Source organism: Glandiceps talaboti, chromosome 8, assembly GCF_964340395.1.
Source record: "Glandiceps talaboti chromosome 8, keGlaTala1.1, whole genome shotgun sequence".
Taxonomy (NCBI): Eukaryota; Metazoa; Hemichordata; class Enteropneusta; family Spengelidae; genus Glandiceps; species Glandiceps talaboti.
The window spans coordinates 4,778,419-4,800,441 of NC_135556.1; the positions used below are offsets into that span (position 1 = coordinate 4,778,419).

The 22,023-nt window shown below is 34.7% G+C and overlaps 2 protein-coding genes across 3 annotated transcripts in view; both read left to right on the top strand.

Moving 5' to 3' along the window:
* The first annotated feature begins 13,152 nt into the window (after positions 1-13,152).
* On the top strand, positions 13,153-13,542 carry LOC144438731 (uncharacterized). Its single transcript, XM_078127884.1, has one exon. The coding sequence runs from the start codon at positions 13,153-13,155 to the stop codon at positions 13,540-13,542; it is 390 nt and encodes a 129-aa protein (XP_077984010.1).
* A 4,505-nt stretch (positions 13,543-18,047) lies between these two features.
* The window catches only part of LOC144438879 (WD repeat-containing protein 19-like), a 39,248-nt gene continuing 35,272 nt past the window's right edge, over positions 18,048-22,023 (top strand). For both annotated transcript variants that reach the window (XM_078128089.1, XM_078128090.1), the window contains exons 1-3: positions 18,048-18,184; positions 19,515-19,615; positions 19,907-20,246. In XM_078128089.1, the coding sequence (XP_077984215.1) occupies positions 20,112-20,246 (135 nt within the window). In that variant the 5' untranslated portion in view covers positions 18,048-18,184; positions 19,515-19,615; positions 19,907-20,111. The remainder of the gene's footprint in view (positions 18,185-19,514; positions 19,616-19,906; positions 20,247-22,023) is intronic.

Genomic DNA, 22,023 nt, shown 5'->3' on the forward strand with positions numbered 1-22,023 from the left:
TCATGTTCTCACATTAGTGCTATCTTATCAGTGGACCACCAAATTTGACCAATCTTTTCTTTTGGACCACCCTTTTCTATGTACACGTAATAGCTCTATCACGCCACTCTTTTGAATGTAAGTAAATTTTAATACTAATCTGAACTAGACCTCTGGCCTTCTTCTTATATGCAAACGCCTCAATCCGAAAATGATCTATAAATTCGAAAAGATAAATGTTTTCTTAAAGTCTTGAGGCATCATGAATATTTTATAATATTATACTTTTCGATATCAGCCTTTCAGTTTTGGCGCTCGTTTTAAGATGTTCACAGTGTAATTGTCAGAGTATTATATTAATATAAAAAATACATTGATGAAACAAACAAGAGACTGTAATATTTTAAGGTAGTTTGGCAATGAGAGTTGATTTGACATTGAGTGGTAGTTTTACATTTAATACCGATGTGGTTATTAATGTTGGTACGAGGTTGAACTTCAGGCCTGAGTTCAGTGAAACAAATGGTCAACATGATATTAAAGGCACAAGCTGGGTTTATACTTTTGGGGGCGAGGTTTTTCTGCGTATTTAAAAGTCACTCGTAGTAATATCATAGAAGGAATGTATCGACATTAATATTACACTAGAATAGTTTAATCAAAGTTGAATTTATGTAAGTATTTTCACTTTGTAAACTAAGTTTGTGTTTTTGGTTTGTTTTCCGTTTTCATATTCTGTTTTAATCTAAACGATGGAATCTTTGAACATTAGCAGCAAATTAACCAAGGAAGCCTATCTTTAATACATAAGGTAGTTTTTGTTAGACTGTCTCATAGTCTCAATTGGCTTAACATACGCAATATAAATCTCTGATATTTTTATCTCACCCCAAAAAGTATAAACTCAGATTGTACCCCTTTAAGCTGTTCATTTTTTCATCATATGAATTGTTCAGGAATTAGTTGAAGCATACTTTCTCTTTCAAATACCAAAATATAAAAGTCATGAAAATTCAACTACATTTTTCATACGTATGAAAAATTACTTCATCGGGTCGATTGTGTCATATCTTGATACCAGGTGTGAGTTCAGTTAATTGCAAGTTATGATTAAGATTGCTTTAGTAAGTAGAATACTACACCACAATATAAATATCGTCCCAAAAAGTACAAACTCATCTTATACCCCTTTAAGCTTTTGCTGTTTTCATCATACGAATTCTGAATTCTGTTCGAGGATTTATTTGAAGCATAGTTTCTCTTTCCAATACCAAAATATAAAGATCTTATAAAAATAATACACCAGTGACATGTTTGAAAATTTGACACTTAAATGATTTGATTGACATAGAAAAATATATTGTTCCATTCATGATGTAATTTGTAGCTAATAGAAGCATTTCAACGCAGTACATTAGTCCACAGTCGCTTACCGCTCTATTCATCTTTGTCAGTTACGAATTTTACGAATTGATGTCGTATATTACGGTTATCGTATGGCCTTAAGCGAAATAAACTTTACATAGATATATATCGTGATGTGATAACGGGAGCAAATCATCGACCTACCCGAGATGCACTTCTTAACATTTGCCGTGAATATTACCATGTACTAGAAAATAAGGGAACGATTTCAGAATCTAGGACTACTGCTGTTTGTTTGTTTTTGCAATTAATTCTATTCCTTATTTCATAGCGAAGTTTAAAGTGGTTTATCGTCAGATCCTGGATTCATCCATTACTTGTAGAGATGAAACGCTGTGTTCAACCTTCCACAAGAGAAGATTATATTAATTAATGATTATCAGTAATTAGACTATATTAAGAATGCATACTTCAAATTCAATATAATTTGTACATACTTCAAACATAAATAATCACACATGTTCTGAAAGCTTGGTGATGTAGCTTTCAGTTTTAATGTAATTTGCATAATTAACGACATTCAGTAATTAGACTATCATAAAAATGCATTCTCCAAATTCAATTAAATTTGGTACATACTTCAAGCATAATTAATCGCATATCTCCGGCCGGTTGCATTCCAACAATTATTGTGTGTAGGAAAGAAAAGAAACGGAAGGCATTCTGTTTAAATCTAGTGATGATTGTGATTGAGTTGTGCAGATCATGACCGCACTAAATTAAATCACCTAGCTTGTCAACAGGTAAAATGTTTACAAACACGATTAATTTTAAGTTAGTGATGATATAAAGCAGAACTAATTCCAGTCAGCAACTCTGAGGTTAATAGCTCTCTTTTCGCCGAGAACGTGGACCCGGACGATTGATTTATCATACACATAACAAGCCATTATTTACGAGGATGATAAACATGAAAAGTCAGGCTACAAACGAGTCTCTATTCCATCCATCTAATTTTAATTCAAGATATGAGGAGGTCCTAAGCCATAACTTAATATCTGTAGAGATAGTATTTCATGTCCGTTGCATGGATATTGTTTATCCACACATATTGTATACAGCGCTGCCGTGTCGACAATAACAACTCAAAGCTGTACTATGGTCTAACTGAGAAGTCGTGTCCTCCTCAAGACTTCAATTCAGCACGGAGTTATCCAAATACAACTTGGGTCTGAAAGAGAAAGTCAACCATACTGCATTAATTGGGCTAATTGGGCTATTATCTCCAAGTTAGCGGCTTACACTAATTAGACAAAACGGTGTTTGTGTTGTTGTAATCTGTGTGTAACTGACAGACAGACTTTGTATAATCAATACTGATAAAAGCAAATTACTCAACAAAGGATCTTTCGTTGGTTTCGAAATGTCCCTCTGAGAATAAATTCTACCTCGCCAATCACATCAGAAAACCCCCATAAGAAGTAGATTCTTCCAACTATCTTGTTACACAATGTTAGCCAACATCCTTTGCGAACAAATAAACCTTGAATATATATGTATATATATACTAGTATATATATATATATATATATATATATATATATATATATATATATATATAATATATATATATATATATGTGTGTGTGTGTGTGTGTGTGTGTGTGTGTGTATCAAGTATATATACATAATTTACATGTATGTATGTATGTATGTATGTATGTATGTATGTATGTATGTATACATGTATGTAAGTATGTATGTATGTATGTATGTATGTATGTATGTGTGTATGTGTGTGTATGTATGTATGTATGTATGTATGTATGTATGTATGTATGTATGTATGTGTATGTGTATGTATGTATGTATGTATGTATATATGTATATATGTATGTATGTATGTATGTATGTATGTATGTATGTATGTATGTATGTATTGAGTAACAGAATGAGTGAATGACAGACTGACTGACTGACTAATAAACATGGACATACATTAATTAGTTGTTAATATATCTGCCTTTCAAGTTTGACATGAACCTTCAACACGAGACTTTTATACAAGGACTGTAGACATTGGTTCTAATGATGTGCATTTCTATACACTAGTTCTTTATCAAGAAGGTAATGTTAGAAAGCATTGTAGTCAGATGAAAACTACATCAAAATGAAAACAGACTTGAGTAGTATTTGTAGAACATTATGTATGAGTGTATTTCCTGAATACTTGGTGACTCGTCCTGGGTATAATTGAATGATGATTAGATTGGTATGGATGAAGGAAGTACATAAACAAAGGTCTGACTTTTCCTAAGGGCACTTTAATATTGCCGGTTGATTTGATGGCGTATTATTATGAGAACAGATTTAATCAAAATTCCATCAACTTCGACAGTGCTTTGTCGCCAGCCTGTCAAGCTCCCTATACAAATGTAAACATTGGCCTAGTCTCAAGATTAAGTCCACACTTGAGGTCACCACACTTATATAGATTCATGCCATGGCGTAATTACAGCTAAAACAGGGAGTGTTCATCGGAAGTCTGTACATATAAATATACAGCTAGCACGGGGAGTGTTCACTGGAATATTGTACATAACATATACATTTGCAGCCAAAACAGGGAGTGTTCACCTGAAGACTGTACATAACATTAACATGCATACATTTACAGATAAAACAGGGAGTGTTCACTAGAATACTGTACATAACATATACACATACAGCTAGCGCCTGGAGTGTTCACTGGAATACTGTACATACATATATACATTTACAGCTAAAACAGGGAGAGTTCACCTGAATACTGTAATAACATATACATCTATAGCTAAAACGTGTACATACATAATCCATGACGAATTGCGTCCACCCTTCTCAAATCCCGAACACTGCATGAGGCATAAGTAGTAACACCCTTTTTGCTTTGTTGCTTTTCAACTTTCATTATGCAAGACTTATATATACAAGTCATCGTCTGTCTTGTATATACCTATTTCAATTGACATTGTCACTGCGGGTGAGGGCATCCTTGTTAGTGTAAAATGTTTGTATATTTTCTTAGCCCTCAAAACAGGACCAAAAAAAAGATGCTAGGGATTCTGTTCAAGCCTCGACCACTAGTCTTTCCATGTCGTTACGGTATCTTATCGTTCAATGATCGTGGGATAAGTTGGTAATGGTTTTCATAAATGGCGGGAAAGACTTTAAAACTATTTCACCAAATTAATGAAATCACACCTTTCATCAGTTAAAGTCACGCATGATTATTAAATAAAGTCACTGTGTTTCGGAGTGGAAACAGGACATTCCAGAAATAAAGAACAGAAAATTGAATATCATCCATCTTCTGTAACTTGGATGATATTGTAAAAAATGTCAACTAATCGTCATGAACGTTCGTGGTGTGATGTTATCGGATCAATAATTTTTGTAAATGTAAATAAAACATTTCAAACGTTTTCTGAATATATATTTTTTTAAATATGCATTCGGCCAAACAAAATTAAAGGGCTGTTCAAAGGGGCAACATAGACCATTACATTGGTAGGTAAAGGTCGATTTTTAAAAAAATAATGATTGGACAAGGAGGTAAAACGAGCCACATATAATGATGGTAAAATGTTTCAAGTTGAGTTTTTTATTGTTGTTTTTTTAAAATGTATTTTGTTAAAATGTTTGAAATGTTAATTTGAATTTTAGTTCTCCACATTGCTCCCCCCCCCCTCATCATTCCGCATAGAACTGCTGCATTGTCGGTAGCTTTACTCCCCTTGCCTACAGTCTTTTGAAATACGTTTTGCCTACTGAAATACTGACTGTGTTCCCTTCTCAATGACCAAAATAAAAAATTCGTGTACGAATAGCTGTTTACACGAACTGCTTCTTTGGCTGCACCTGTCACATCTTTCACCAACTTTTAATCATTTGAAAATTAAAATGTTGTAAAGGTGGCGCTGGAAGAGTGAGTGTATCCGATTCTAGAGAATGTACACGTGGATTTGTGCGTGCCAAATCCATAGTTCCCACGGCCACGGAGCGTTGCCCAGGTGTGTTCGAATGGAAACTCGCGTGAACTCGCGCTATTCTACGAGACTGTCAGAAGTTCGAGCATAGTTACTACGCACACAAGCGATAGTTGTCAGTGGAAATAGAACGTGGGAATGTTGACTGTTTGTGCAGTGATAGTAAACTTATATGTTGTGTATATCCACTTATATTACCTTGATAATAAGACGAGTCTCTTTGACAATGTTGACAACATGTACTAAAGGTAAGATAGAAAACTCTTTTCAAAAATTATATATTTGTTCAATACTAAATTCACTTATTTTGTATTTGTTTACAAAACAGTACAATCTCTCATCACGTTTACAGTTATAAAAGTAAATGTCTAGTCTTCATGTATCATCCACATCTGTACATCCATTTCTGTAACTAAGACATAATCAAGCTGTTGTCAAAGACCAGGAAGAACGAATACGATTAAACTTAAGAGGCGAAAAACGAAATCTGTCAGTCTTACTGTCTTACTGTCTGTCTGTTTGTCTGCCTGCCTGCCTGCCTCAGTCTGTCTGTCTGTCTGTCTGTCTGTCTGTCTGTCTCTCTCTCTGTCTGTCTCTCTCTCCCTCCCTGCCTGCCTCTGTCTGTCTGTCTGTCTGTCTGTCTGTCTGTCTGTCTGTCTGTCTGTCTGTCTCTCTCTCTCTCTCTCTCTCTCTCTCTCTCTCTCTCTCTCTCTCTCTCTCTCTCTCTCTCTCTCTCTCTCTCTCTCTCTCTCTCTCTCTCTCTCTCTCTCTCTCTCTCTCTCTCTCTCTCTCTCTCTCTCTCTCTCTCTCTCTCTCTCTCTCTCTCTCTCTCTCTCTCTCTCTCTCTCTCTCTCTAGCTTTACTTCCATGGTCGTAAACCTTTGCTCAATTCTTTTTAGTGCACATTGGATATGCAACAGCTTAATTTAATCTCAATTCATGCTTGTATGCATCATCAGCGCCAAGTAAACCACTGTAAAAGATATTATATAATTTGGATAGACTCAAATGTATATTGTAACATGTACTATTCAGAAAATATAAAGAAATATCCTTAATTTCGAAACAAAGTGTGTATTTTACTGACATGCGAAGCCCGCATGAGGATATATTGCCCATCACCAAAAAGATATATGGGTAGGTTGAACAGCTTTTTCATTTTTTTCTGGCCTAATGTCGTATCTTTCAAAGTAGTTACCGAAAAGGGGTGAAATTCTAAGTAAAACAAAAAAAAACTTTTAAATAACAAAAATTGGATGGTGCTTTCTCAAATAAGTAACACAACAAAATATTATTAAGCATTTTCTTTACCCAACTCCCTAAACGTTTATGGCCCTCCTTTATGTTGGAATCCAAGTGAACTCAGTGGATTCTCCTTGTCATTATAATGGAAATTGAAGTTTGGATTTTGAAGTCGAAGGTACAGCTCTGTTTACAAATTCAGGGCCATTCTTTCCATAGCAAATTGTCGCTTTAAAATGAAATGCGGAATAACGTTAACGCTAGTGTTAGTCAGTGCAATGAGATAATTATATCAAACAACATTTTAACCAAAGACAATTTCGAACACAATTGAAAGTGGATCTTCAAAGAGTGGATCTTAAACTGCGTACCTAGTTTAATAGTTTTTCAGGGCCACCAAATATTCCAAAAAGAGATCTGCCGTTTTATCAGTAATTGTTTTAATATAAGGAACAAGATGTAGACGGGATCGAGCGCATCTTTGGAGTCACTGCATGCATGCAGCATAGCAGGCGACCTCATGTTGAACGACTTTTTCCGGGTTTTTTTTAGAGTTTCACTCTCTGACATTATTGCGACTTGCTATCTTCAAGTGAAGGAGACTTTCAAGACTACTGTTACTCGCGGAAAATGCACAAAGACAAAATATTGATAAGACAGAAAGGAGGCTGAACGAAAAAGAGTTAATGTTTGTAAAGAGGGAGGAAAAGGCTGAAGAACTTGATAAGTGAAGACTTTGGCTTGCAAGGAAGCTACATTGAAAGAAAAACAATCTGATTTGGACCAGAGGGAACAGAAAGTGGAAGCGAAACTTCAGCAATTGAGAACAAAATTATGGAAATGGTTATGGTGGAAGATGTTATTGACGAGTAGAAAGTAATTCTTATGGGAATAGAAAACTGACATCTGTCCAAAGTAAAATGCAAATACAAGAACGTGAACGTCTGTCACGTTTGGATCTGATGAAGACAAGAGAGAGAGAACTAGCCAAGAAAATGACTGAAAAATAAACAATCAAGAGAAGAATGACAGAGAAATGACAGAAAAGGAAAATGAACTCAGAGAAAAAGAAGTCAACATTACAAAGGTGAAACAGGAAAATGATGAAATGCATAGGAAGTTAATTGAAGGGAATAAAAATCTGACAACTTATACGTCAACACAAATGAATGAGAAATATGTGATAAAACAGATGGAACTAAAGAAGCTTCAACAATTTAGAGCCGTCGTCAAAAGAATCCTTGGAAACAACAGGGAAAGAACTTCTATTGGATAGAACTTCCTTGGATGATGAAACAAGAGCAATGATTGAAAACATGGTAGAATATCTGAACTTGAAAGAAAAACTAGAAGATGAAAGAAAAGCTGTCATTTTAAGAGGAAAGACCGTTGGACAAAAGTTGCAAGATATATCACAGCGAGAACAGTTCATCTTAGAAAAACAGAAACAGTCTAATAAAAGTCGGGGAAAAAGTAAAATTGAAATGGAGAAGATAGTGGGGAAGATTGCACAGAATAGTGAATCTAAATACATGCCCTTCACTCCTTTGAATGTAGATTACAATTGTATAAGATTTGATAAAATTGAACTATTTGTTTGTATGCATATTCATATCCTAATTATGTAGAATGACGGAAAGTTCAACATCAAATACCGTAGTCACTTGTTGCTGTTGTAAATTCTTTTGAAATTTGGAACTTTAACAATGTTGTAACCAATGAAAATACACAAAGAATTGTTCCATTGTCCTCTACAGAGGGCGATATTTCAGTATGTGTGTGTAATAAACAACTGAGTGGTCTTTCAAATTCAAAGTTTCAAGACGTCATACAAAACGACATTTCATGGTGGTGATGATTCTGAGATAATGACGTCATTCAAAACGACGTGGTGGTGGCTCTGAGATAATGACGTCATTCCAAACGACATGGTGGTGATAATTCAGAGATAATGACGTCATTCAAAACGACATGGTGGTGATGACTCAGAGATAATGACGTTATTCCAAACGACATGGTGGTGGTGGCTCTGAGATAATGACGTTATTAAAAACGACATGGTGGTGATGACCGTGAGATAATGACGTCATTCTAAATGACTTGGTGGTGATGACTCTGGGATAATGACGTCATTCAAAACGACATGGTGGTGATGGCTGTGAGATAATGACAACAGATAGTGGAGAGAAGGCCGAGGAAGTAGTAATGGGTGAATTCAAGAATGCCATCTTGAACAAAGCTGATGCTGATGAAGAGAACACACACAAGCTAAAGTTGGCCATAGATGTGTTGTTGTTCACAATTAATTTACACTGTATCTGGCTTATTTGTGTATGGATATGTGTTTTTTCCAAGAAAGAATTTTCTGTTTAAATAGTGTTTAAACTGTTACCAGGTGAAAAAAAACACCGACATTGTGGACTACCTAAAGAGTATGTCGCTTATTTGTGTATGGATATATGTTTTGTTTATTTTCTCAAAAAGTAGTTCTCAGTTTAGACAAATTGTGGTCAAGTGAATAATGTAGGGTAACCTACCTATTGACGCTATTTGTAATATTGCAATATACCACGTTGCTTGCAGCCCTATAAACAGTGACACAAAACAAACCCACAGTTAGCTTTATACTGAATCATTACAAAGGAGAGCTTCTAGACCAAAATTGGTCTTTCCTATGTTGTCTTGAATTGTTTCTATATTTCTTGACTTGTACCAGTTAGTATGAAAGTCTTTGTGTCTAGAAATTGTAATATTTAAATGTACAATATATACATATATATCAGAGAATTAGATGATATAGAAGTTTGTCATGGTCATTTTTGAAGGGAATTTTAGAATTCTGAATTAAGTTTTAGATCAGTTTGTGAAACTGACTGAAACATAGAATTGTGCTCATCCCGGTGTCCATGTCATTTAAGATCACCTATAGTTGCTATAGCAATAGTTGCCATAGCAAATGTTCATGCGATATATGTCATAGGTTCGTTGAACTTTGAAAACTAGATTTGACATCAGTATTAAAAATTCAGTGTAGTGTAGACATGATGAGAGTTTATAAAAATCACTACTCATGGGGGATTTAGTTGAAGTGATGAAATTTTGATCTGCTTGAGTGTTTTACTGATATTACAACCATGACCACATTTATTCCCTTGAGATCCATCTGAACAGCAGTTTTACCAGCGGATTCTCTTTGATGGAGTCCCATCATGGGACCACGGATCATGACAAGAAATCCGTTTTGATATAATATACATTGTATCAGACATGCCAAGAGTAAGGCAGTGTTTTATTTATCATCAGTACAGACATTTACTTAGACTGATCAGTTGCCTCCCTGTAGCACTGTCAAAGAATAATTAAAGTCAAATGGTCTACAACTGGTAAACTAGAAACAAAGTAAATGGGAATTAAGAATGGCAATGGTTATCAGAAAGGACTGGTTTAAACCTTTGATTACATGTGTAGTTTACATCTCTTTTCATTACACTTCACCTTGTATGGTAACCATCTACATTGAAGTTTTGAAACTTGGAGAACAATTTCTTTTACTCAAATGAGAAGAAAGTTGACAATGATAAAAGTTTGAACAACGTTGTGGATATTTAAATGTATTTTGATTAGTCTGAGAAATTGTCAAGATGGACCAAAAAACATTTTTTCAGGTATTCCCCTACTTGCTTTCAAAATGCATATTAAAGTTGAATCAAAACTTGACTTCATTAGTCTGCTGTCTGACATGCCAGTGAAATACTATTATGCATGCAATGAAAGCAGGTGATGAAACATTAGAATAGTGAAAACAACAGGAATAATCATAATAATGAACACTGAGGGCGCAATTCCCAATTCCAGTCCCAAACTTCAAGTGATGATCATGTTCTGAGTTTATATACTGTATACTCCCAAATACTTTTTCGTGCATTTATTTTTTCATTTGAATTGTGAATTATGTATCATTTACATTATGACAATGTTTACTTGTCCAACTGGAAGATAACAGTTTGCCAAAACTATTATTTACGTGCACATTTCCGTATTAGAAATAAAAAATACATAAACTTCCCCCAAACCAGCTGGTTACCATGGTTTTGTGTGTGTTTATTAACCATGTTCTGTAAGAAGATATCCACGTCATTAATCTTGTTCAGAAGTCCTACATATTATAAGGGAGATTGAAGCATTGGAATAAAAAGGAAAGATGGGGTGGGGGGGGTGCGTAGGATGTCTCACCACTTTATATTTTACAGTAACAAAATGTCTGATGCACATGAACATGAATCTACATAGTTGATCCAGTATCAATTTTTATTCTAATATGATAAAAATGGTTGCCGTTGTTATGTTTCATATATCCAAAATATGATTAAAATGGATACATATATTATGTTTAACATAACTAATACTGAAATGCCTGATGTTTTTAATATGTCAAACATTATGAAAATGACTGCAAATGTTATATTTTTAAAAGAAAATCAAGATAGACAAACAGAGCTGCTGATTCATTTGTCAAAACATGATCAAAATAGCTGCAAACATATGTTCAACCTTCCCAGAATGACTGATACTATGTTAGAAATGAATGCTTACAACATATTCAACATTAAAATGTGTTGATATATATGTTAAACAGGAAAAAGACTAGATATAATTTTCAACAATTTTCAAAAACGACTTGTGTATGCTTTATGATATGATCCAAAATGGCTACACATATAGTGTTAAACATTTCCTATATATGGTTGATGCATTTGTCAAACATGATCAAAATGGCTGCAGATATTATGTTAAACATTATCGATATGGTGTGTACGCTAAACATGGTCAAAATGGCTTCTATGTCTAGTATGTTGAACATGACCTCAACTAATGATCTTAATTGTGAAAATGTGTATGTATTGTACACTGTTTTCATCAACAAAGCTAGTATGTGTATTAAAATAACTTTTTTGAAAAACCCAACTGAACCTTCCCCCTTCCCCCATATTGATCTGTTAATGTAGGTACCCTTTATACTATAGTTAGAGATGATCCCAAATTTGATAAAAACATTACAGTTTGCTTCAAATAGTTAGAAACGTTAACTTGAGGAATATATACAAATGATGTTTTGTGCTTGGGACAAGATATACTAGTTTGTATTTTGAAAACAATTGTCGTAAAGTGATGGCAAATTGTCATAAATATAACTAGTAATACACTGTTGTTTCCATTTCATGTACAATTCCAAAAATTATACTGCACAACTTGGTTATTTTATTCTCATATGAAATTCTTGTCAAATTATTGTCACAGTGCTTCATAATCTTGGCACTAGAGAGTACAGCTAAAATGGATGTAGGCTTGATGTTTCACTCATGTGACATGACATTTAATACACACCCTCAGACAACTGTAGAAGTAGTCAAGTTGAAATGTTGTTTATCAGTTAGAAAATAAATAATTCAAGCCATTAAAATCATCAAGTCCATGTGTAATGTTTTCACAGCCACAGAAGTCTCAAATATAACAATGTAAGGAAACAACAATGAATAGATATTTTATAAAATGTAATATAATTGGTCCTGTATGTTGGCTGAGTACAGCAGAGAGATATGCTGTTAGTTAAATTGGGTTTGTTCATTCATTCATTCATTCATTCATTCATTCATCCATCCATCCATACATCAGTCCATCCATCCATCCATCCATCCATCCATTCATTAATTCATTCATCCATTCATCCATTCATTCATCCATTCATTCATTCATTCATTCATTCATTCTTTATTCATTGATTCATTGTATTCATTGATTAATTGATTCATTCATTGATTCATTCATTCATTCATTCATTTTATTCATTGATTCATTCTTTCATTCATTTATCCATCCATCCATTCATTCATGCATTCATTCATTCTTTATTCATTGATTTATTTTATTCATTCATTGATTCATTGATTCATTCGTTGATTAATTGATTGATTGATTCATTCATTCGTTTGTTTGTTTGTTCATTCATTCATTCATTCATTCATTCATCCATCCATCCATCCATCCATCCATACATCAGTCCATCCATCCATCCGTCCATCCATCCATCCATCCATCCATCCATTCATCCATTGATTCATTCGTTGATTCATTCATTCATTCATTCATTCATTCACTTCATTCACTGGACATAAAATCATGGATGACACAAAACAAACTTCAACTAAATGATGGTAAAACTGAGGTACTACTCATTAGGTCTCAGTTTATGCGCATACCCCGTCCCATTGACAGTATAAACATTGGATCATGTTCTGTTGACTTGGTTAACTATGCACGCAATATTGGTGTAACCTTCGATGATAAACACACTCTTAGGAAGCACATTACCATAACATGCAATTCGATCTATTACAATCTTCGAAAAATTGGTCTCATTCGTCGCTATCTGACAAGTGAAGCATGTGAAAATCTAGTCCATGCTCTTGTCTCATGCAAACTGGATTACTGTAATGGACTCTTATATGGTTTAGCATCTAAAGACATTACTCATCTACAACATGCTCAAAATACAGCGGCCAGAATTGTTTCACGCCGCAAGAAATCAGACCATATCTCCCCAGTTCTCAAAGATCTACATTGGCTACCAGTCTACTACAGATAGAATACATTACAAAATACTCTTGATGACCTACAAAGCTCTCAACAATGCTGCACCTAGTTACATATCGGATCTGATCAGTTATAAGCATGCTCCACGTGTACTTCGCTCCAACAACAAAGGTCTATTACACATCCCACCCTGCAAACTTAAATCCTATGGTGAACGTGCTTTTTCACGCGCTGCCCCGCAATTATGGAACAGTCTTCCGGTTGCTCTGCGTCAATCACCAACCCTGGACAAGTTCAGGAAAGACATTAAGACTCATCTTTTTATGAGAGCATTTTGATAAGAACTCTTTTTAGTGTCCTGTAAAGTGCCTTTGAACATTCTGAGTAATGGATTCAGGCGCTATATAAATTGTTTGATTGATTGATTGATTGATTGATTCACTTATTCATTTTATTCATTCATTCATTCTTTCATTCATTCTTTGTTCATTGATTTATTTTATTCATTCATTGCTTGATTCATTCATTCGTTTGTTCATTCATTCATTCATCAATCCATCCATCCATCCATCCATACATCAGTCCATCCATCCATCCGTCCATCCATCCATCCATCCATTCATCCATTGATTCATTCGTTGATTCATTCATTCATTCATTCATTCATTCATTCATTCATTCATTCATTCATTCATTCATTCATTCATTCATTCATTCTTTATTCATTGATTCATTTTATTGATTGATTGATTGATTGATTGATTGATTGATTCATTCATTCATTCATTCATTCATTCTTTCATTCATTCATTCATTTTATTCATTGATTCATTCTTTCATTCATTTATCCATCCATCCATCCATCCATCCATCCATCCATTCATTTATTCATTCAGTATTCATTGATTTATTTTATTCATTCATTGATTCATTGATTCATTCGTTGATTCATTCATTCATTCATTCATTCATTCGTTTGTTCATTCATTCATTCATTCATTCATTCATTCATTCATTCATTCATTCATTCCCAGAAATATAGATATATAAGGACACATTGCAATGGTAAATGATTACATGATGCCAGGAAAAAGGGGATTAGATGTAGTTGACTATCAACTAATCGAGTCCAACCTGTGAGTTTATAAGAAATACAATATCTGGGCTCCTGAAATTGTGGCAAAAACACTCCGTTACAATACACAGGTACAATCACAATTGAAGGGAAATAAAAAGAAGGCAAGCTGGCATGGTGAAATTGTACTTTAACAGGGCTATGTAATATGGTAAGGTTTTCATACAATATTAAAGTAAACAGGAAAAAACTAAGTTGTGGGCTAATAAACCAGTGCATTATTTGTAAATCTTGTATTCTACTCAATGTTTGTACTTAGTTTTAAATATAAATACTATCATAAATGTATATAGCTATAGAGATAGGATCTAGAACACTTTACCCAGTGTATTTTAGGTTGGGAACCTTGGTAAAATGTATACTGTACTTACATTGCCCTTAGATGGAAATAGTGTTGATATTATGAGACATTGTGTGGTGTTAATATTGTATGTGAACATTGTAAGTTGAATGTATCTCATCATATCAGGGCATGGTTGAAATAGATGTAGAGTCGAGCTCTAGAATTACGATGTGTTGATACATCGCTTCAAAAATCAAGAGTATTAATGTACAAATCATATAAAATGTATTTAAAACTTTCTCCTATATCAGTCTGTTGTAGATAACATTCTACCATCAAAGATGATTGCTCTATTTTCCTTGTACTAATATTGTATGATTGTGTCAACCTATAGAGTACATACATTAAAATACGATAGATTTTGTATAACTCAATACCTTGAGCCTAGTAATCCAAAAGTTTTGAAGTCTTGTGCAAGGTTTACTATATGGTGCTGTTAATATTCTCAGTCAACCACGATAGATAATATCCTATACAGGTCTAGCTACAAAACTTATTTATATTTCCAAACTTCTTCTCTCGATATTTGTGTGATATTGCTACTTGCTTGTTTGAGTATTAGATACAAAGTTTGGTCAAGATTTTGTGGCGTGATTAGCATATAAGATAGTATCTTAAAAATTATATCAATCAATCAATCAATCAATCAATCAATCAATCAATCAATCAATCAATCAATCAATCAATCAATCAATCGATCGATCAATCAAGTTGCTTTCTCCACTTTTTAATCAGACTATTTAGTAATGTAATGTAAAAAGTAATTATTAGAGATATATTTCACAATGTTCTTGGCATTGCATTTATAACTTTCTTGTGTATACTTGTTGCTTGATCTAGCATGTAAATATGTGTGTATGTTTCCAGTAGATGAAACAATAGTTCAAATTAAAGGTGATATTCTCTGTAGTTTCATCACATCTGCTTCAGTAAGGTCAAATGCCATTACTGAAGTGGGTTCAGTGAACTTTGGTGGAGTCCAAGTACCAGCTGGTTCTCTTGTAAATACCGTCGAGAACAAATCTGCCAGCACCTCAGCTTTCTCAACATCGTCAGAAGTCAAATCTTTGCCTTTTTCATCACCACTTTTGGATAGGTGTGGTATTCCGCTTTTGACTTTCGTTTTACTACTGACGTAGTTGCAGAAATTCTTAGGGTTTTGTCCAACTTGTTTAGCTAAACTGCTCTCATATGTTTTGACTGCTTTCCTGGTCATTCTTCTCGTCTGGTTTCTTAGTTTACAGTATTCCTTATAAACTTCTTGATCTCGGGTTTGTAAATAATTTCTCCATAACCTGGTCTTTCTTTTGATTTTAGATCTAATTTTCTAGTCAAGTGGGATGTGCAATGCCAGTTGGACTATCTTTGTAGTTTCTCCCGTGAATGGTAATCTTTATCAACGAGTGCGGGCGCTGTTCAATATATGTTGAACGTGCACTGAGTGTACTAAAAATAACCTGCACACAGCGGGCAGGGCACAGCTACAATACGTATCAATGTTCAAAATAAATTTGAAATGTCTGCTTTTAAAAAAAAAAAAAACTTAATTATTACAGGTGACGTTGTTTTGAAAGAAAATGGCTACTATTAGGCATATCATTATTCTTGATTTACATATTTGTACGATTTGTAGAGACACGTGATACAAAAGAAACAAGGCATAGGGTCATTTAAACAATATTATGCTAATTTAGTAAGATAAGAAATCACGTGTTCAATAAAACATAACCCAATATGGTATGTCTCAACGGTAAATTTGAGGAGATATGTTGTATATATTAATAGCTGGTATTTCTACGAAAACCTTCATCTCACACCAGAACACCCACACACAATTATTCTTCTAGATAGGACAAGAATTCATTAAACTAATTAGATTACATGGTAAGATTTATTTAGCAATAAACTGTTAGTAGTAAAATATAAATATAAATCAATATCAACCCACATTGCTGAGAATAACACAATAATACAACCAAAATATAATACAACGAAGCACTCGATCTGCAAGTTGTTGATGTGTGTTCAATGTGTTGATTATATCACATTCACGTAACTAGCTGAGTCATTTCTATAGCGGTTGAATGGTTTTACAATTCCAAACTACTCTAGGTTTGAGCATTGAAATCACTGCCTAACTCGTTCATTATGAAAATGAAGTTAATTTATAACACTTTAATAATAACTGGTTTTGCGTTTTCTCGTTAATCAATAGTTTCATATTTATCCAAAACGAACTTTGGAATGGAAGATTTGCATAGCATTAACTTTTAATCTTACCCTGGTATTTCCCGTATTAAAGCAATTGTTGTAATGCTGTGATATTCATGCAGCTCCAAGTTAGAAGGATTATTATCGGGGAATTTACTTTCATTATATTGTTGCTTTGATATCTCAAATCCTCAGTTTATATGCCTACGACTTCCGTGCAATACCAAAGGTTTCTTGACTCGAAAATACATAAAGGGTTGGCGTGACCTTTCTATTCAACCATAGATCCACGAATGACTGTGTTCATCATGCATCGATCCACTGTCTAAATCATTTTATCCAACTTATGTAAAGTACTTCACTAATATACAAATATGAATGCAAAGTGCCTCATTTATATGTAAAATGTGAAATGCGCGCGATACGATATAGAAACATTTCGAATGATACATTTTTGTATGTACTTTCCTTTCCTAGACGTGAAAGGTGCGAAATTCATTACATGAGTTCGGTAAACCGTTATTTTCCTTTCAATGCTGTGTTATTGTATCATTTGCAGTGACATTTATTTGGTGTTTGAAGTATAACCAAGCTAATTCGTGAACACTTCGTGTCATGAATGATTGATTTAATCAAACAAAACGCTCCGTTTCCATTCGGTGTCAGATTATATATATTCTCTATTGGTGTATTGAAAGAAACATCGATTACATAAAACCTTTGCAATCACATGAATTGAGGACAAACATAGCCAGACAGTTGTCTTTTGAATGTTTTCCGTTAAAAGCAGGGCTGCTCTGGCAACCTTTGATGTATGACTTCCAACTAGTTGTATGGGGTTACCGACGTTTCTCTTCAACTACTACCTTTCCACACACACTACTGCCGGTGGATAGAAATGACACTCTGGTCGCCAGCCGCATATTTACGTGACGCGTAGATAAAACACATACGCGATATCCTGGTTGCCCTGGTTACTATTTTGGAAAGTGGCTTCGGTTTGACTGACAGGTCAATTTATCTTGATCAAACAACGTTCTGAATCGCATACAAGCCCAGTCTATGTTACACGCATGTGGCCATTGATATCTACTGGTACATCCACTAGAGTACTGTACATGTTACGTACGTCTAAGCAGCTAATTCCACACTAATTGAGAATATTGTCGTCTCTACAAATACGACCTGACCAACATGCATACTGTAGCCAGTGTGCTTGACAGCAGGTGAAGGTTGATTTTCTTGATATTGACAACACCCTAATTAATTACAAGTAAGCAGTATATCCAAGGTGAGTATGAGATTGTTTCATCTATACATGTTATATCTTATATCGCTATGTTATCTGGTGATGTGATATGAAGCAATCAGTACATGTCAGGTTTTCATCAACGTAGTGTATTGACAAATTACACGACTTGATCTGAGAGAATCGAAATGAAAATACACTAAACCTAGATATGAGTCCATGGTGTGGTTGCATGTATATACTTTTGGAATTCAAGTTAAAGGGGTTTTAGATTTCATTTTGAGATATTCAAAGGTTGGCATGAAAAACACTTAACGCGATGTATTCACGTGGCATGGCATTAATTAATGTCAATATTAAGACCGGTTCAACCATAGACAGAACTCAGCTTATTATACATGGCTTAACACAGAAAATCTTCATCGCACGCCTCTTTGCATTGTTTTCGGGCTGTGTGCATTTACTCAGTAAAACAGTGGTAAACAGAGTAGTATTTTACTGTGATCCGATTGTACACTTTGGATTCACAATCCGTACGTTGCCAAGTATTTGTCATGATGTTTTGTAATTCACATACCACGTTCTCTACGGAACAAAAAAATGAACATGAACACCTACATTCAACACAAGTAAACTTACAGAACAGCAACTGAATGGATGGATGGGTGGTGGTGGTGGTGGTGGTGGTGGTGGTGGTGGTGGTGGTGGTGGTGGTGGTGGAGGGGGAGTTATGTTTTGAATACGATCTACCCAAGTTCTATTATTTATTTTGAATCGCTGTTCAATACTGAATATTTAGTCGATGATTAAATGTTCAACTGTACAAATAGTGGTGAAAAGAACAGAATCGTTCTTTCTAAACATGCGTGCAGTCCTTTAATTTGTAAGGTCGACGTCATTTCAACAAAACTACCCACACGTGAAAAATAAGTGTTTTCAATGCTTTGTGAATTGACAGAGAATACGATACAAAAGCTCTGTCTTTCTGGATGATATAATTATTGTATCGGTTTGCTAGATAGATACTACAGGTAAATCAGTTTTCATTACTTTATCCCAAGTGTTTATTTACTTAATTTTTGTAGCTGTGGACAGACGAATAACTGAAATTTTGTTGCGATTAGTCAAGTGTACGTTTCCATGTGAAAGCATGTGAAATTATCAATGATATCGATACCTTCATTCTAATGTTACAGGTAACAGGTTACACATTCTGGTCAACTAACTCTTCCGAGTTGCAATAATAATAGTGGTGACAGTTTTTGACTTTGTCTATTTAAATCATAGCCTTGCTATCATATTATGAGAGGCCTAACCATTTAGATATTTGTACATTACTCAGTCATTTCCAAGTACTGTTTTCATCTTGCAGACGGTTCTACAACTTCCATACCCAAGGCTAACTATTACGTCTTTGCATCAACGCTGACGTCTTGTCACGATAGAGTGAGCAGACGAATCGTCAGTTTGACGGTGAATACTACAAAATTACACCATAAACATGACCGGACAAGTATCTCTGCCGCAGGTAAAATGTGTATGATCTGTCATTATAGTTTATATTACATAGACAAAGCCGATCACGAACACGTTGCCTAGCAACTATATATTGGATAAAGAGAATTCGGGTGCAGTGGAAATAGGTGACCACTATGTTGAAACTTACTGGAGTGTATAAATTTTAACTATACATTTGATAAAGTGGTTTTGTCAAACGTTCAACAACGAACGATTAAAAATGCAACGTGTCTGGTTTACCTACAGCTGTGTGTTTACAGTTACCATGTACTGAAGAACGCAGTGAATCACGGGTATGATGCAATTAATGGACTAATTGGATATTATGTGTTGAGGATACTATAATCACTGGTAAAACATTCGGTGAATTAGGGAGAAACGTGTATAACATACAACAGCAGATACCATTGTTTAGCTTCTGGAGTACACAAGTGAACACACCTTCATTTTAATGATGGCCTCCGTACATAAAACTGGGAACAGTATCCACATTGAAGTGGACATGCAAAGCGTACTAAACTCACGGCGTAGAAGGGAATACCGTCGACGAGAGTCATCATTTGAGGAAAAATCCACATTAACTTCGGTAGGTATGCAATATACGGCAGGATACAATGTATTTGCATTTCCGTATTCATATAGCGACTGTGAGGTACCTGGCCTCGATCCACATCAGAATGAAACACTGTTCGCTCGTAATAAACATTTTACTATCAATGATGGCATGGTGATATTTAACAATGAAGGTTGTGGTTGTATTGGTGTTCAACCAACTCTATCATTGTGTTCGATTGTATGTGTGTCTGCAAAGTTGTGCCAGCTTTTGTTCCTTGTCTCTTCAATCGGATTTGGACAATTCACAAAGTATTGAAGTATTGTGGTAGTCTGTTGAACCAAAACACTGAGAGGCATGGAGAAAAATAAATATCGAACAGTGGTGATTTATGAGTGAGCTGTGATTCTGGCGCGAGTACGCTATTTTACATGAAAGGGAGTGATTGAATTGAAAGCACTGAATTGCCACCTAGTACGATGCAATAAAGAGGCGACAGATGGCAATATTGACAGACAAGTATTCATCATTTTTCGATGAGCGACAACATCGAGTCATTTATATGATATTTCATTGATTGCATATATTTAATTTGACATCCATATGTATTATGTTCTATTTGCTAAATTAGAAACATTACAAGTGCATACCAATCGCCATCGAATCAGAATCAATTGTATACATCCATCACAGCATAGACACAGGATGACAAACTCACGGGCAATCAGTTGCTGTTCACACTAAAGTGGTGTAATTTCATTACATCAATAGGGGAATTTTAAAATGACTTATTAATATTCATTCTTCTGTTTTGTAGCGTAAGTGTATAGACTATCGGCGAGGGAATATGATTGAATAATGATTTTTTAATGAATAACAGAGCTAGACAAGAAACATTTCAAATAAATGATAGATATGTTTATTATATCTAAAACGTGATTATGTGCATATCCCCCAACCATATGTAATTTATGATATTTTCATTTTTATCTAGAAGGATTTAATTTGTAAGCCAGGGCGATTGCACTGAAATTATTTTTTAGGTACTTCGTTAAATTTTAGTTTATCCGGATCCAGAAAGCGAGTTTGCCATTTACGATATACACTAGAGTTTAGTTTTAATTGTTCTTGCAGTGCCTAGTAGCTGAGTTAGCTTGTTATCTCGGATATTCGTTCCGCTCAAAGAGGAACTTAGTATATCTCTATCGGTCTAACGGAGTAATTTCTAAATGTTGCAAGTTGTTTCAAGCTGTACATATTATTTTATATAGTTTGTTATTCCACTGGAATGGAGCAAATATTCAATGATATTGTTAGGAGTACGTTGCATTTATGAACTATACTATTGATCGGTTTTTAGTTTTATGATCCCATAGACAAACAACGTTACATTGTGTAATTTGCATATTTCATGCACTTTGTTCACGACGACAAAAATAGTAACCTTAGAAAAGGGTGATTGTGAGGAAAATAAGTAGTAGTATTTGCTATGCTAAATTAAAGCGGATGACAACATTGAATACACCATTGTATACATGTAAGTACGGGGAGTTACAGCACAGTTTCCATGACAACAACCGTATTGTCTCTTTAGGTTGAAATGGCCGACGGAATTTATTTATTAGAAAGAAAGGTGCATGATTTCTCGACATATATTAGGCGCCTCCAGTAATTACAAGGGGCCCGTGAGGAGTCTGTGTAAATCATATCTGGTCTGTTGCATAAATTGCGAACCTCTAGATCTAAGTTCCGTTCTCTACAAACAGTGACCCTACCCAATTTTCTTTCTCTAAAACATTACCCCCCCCCC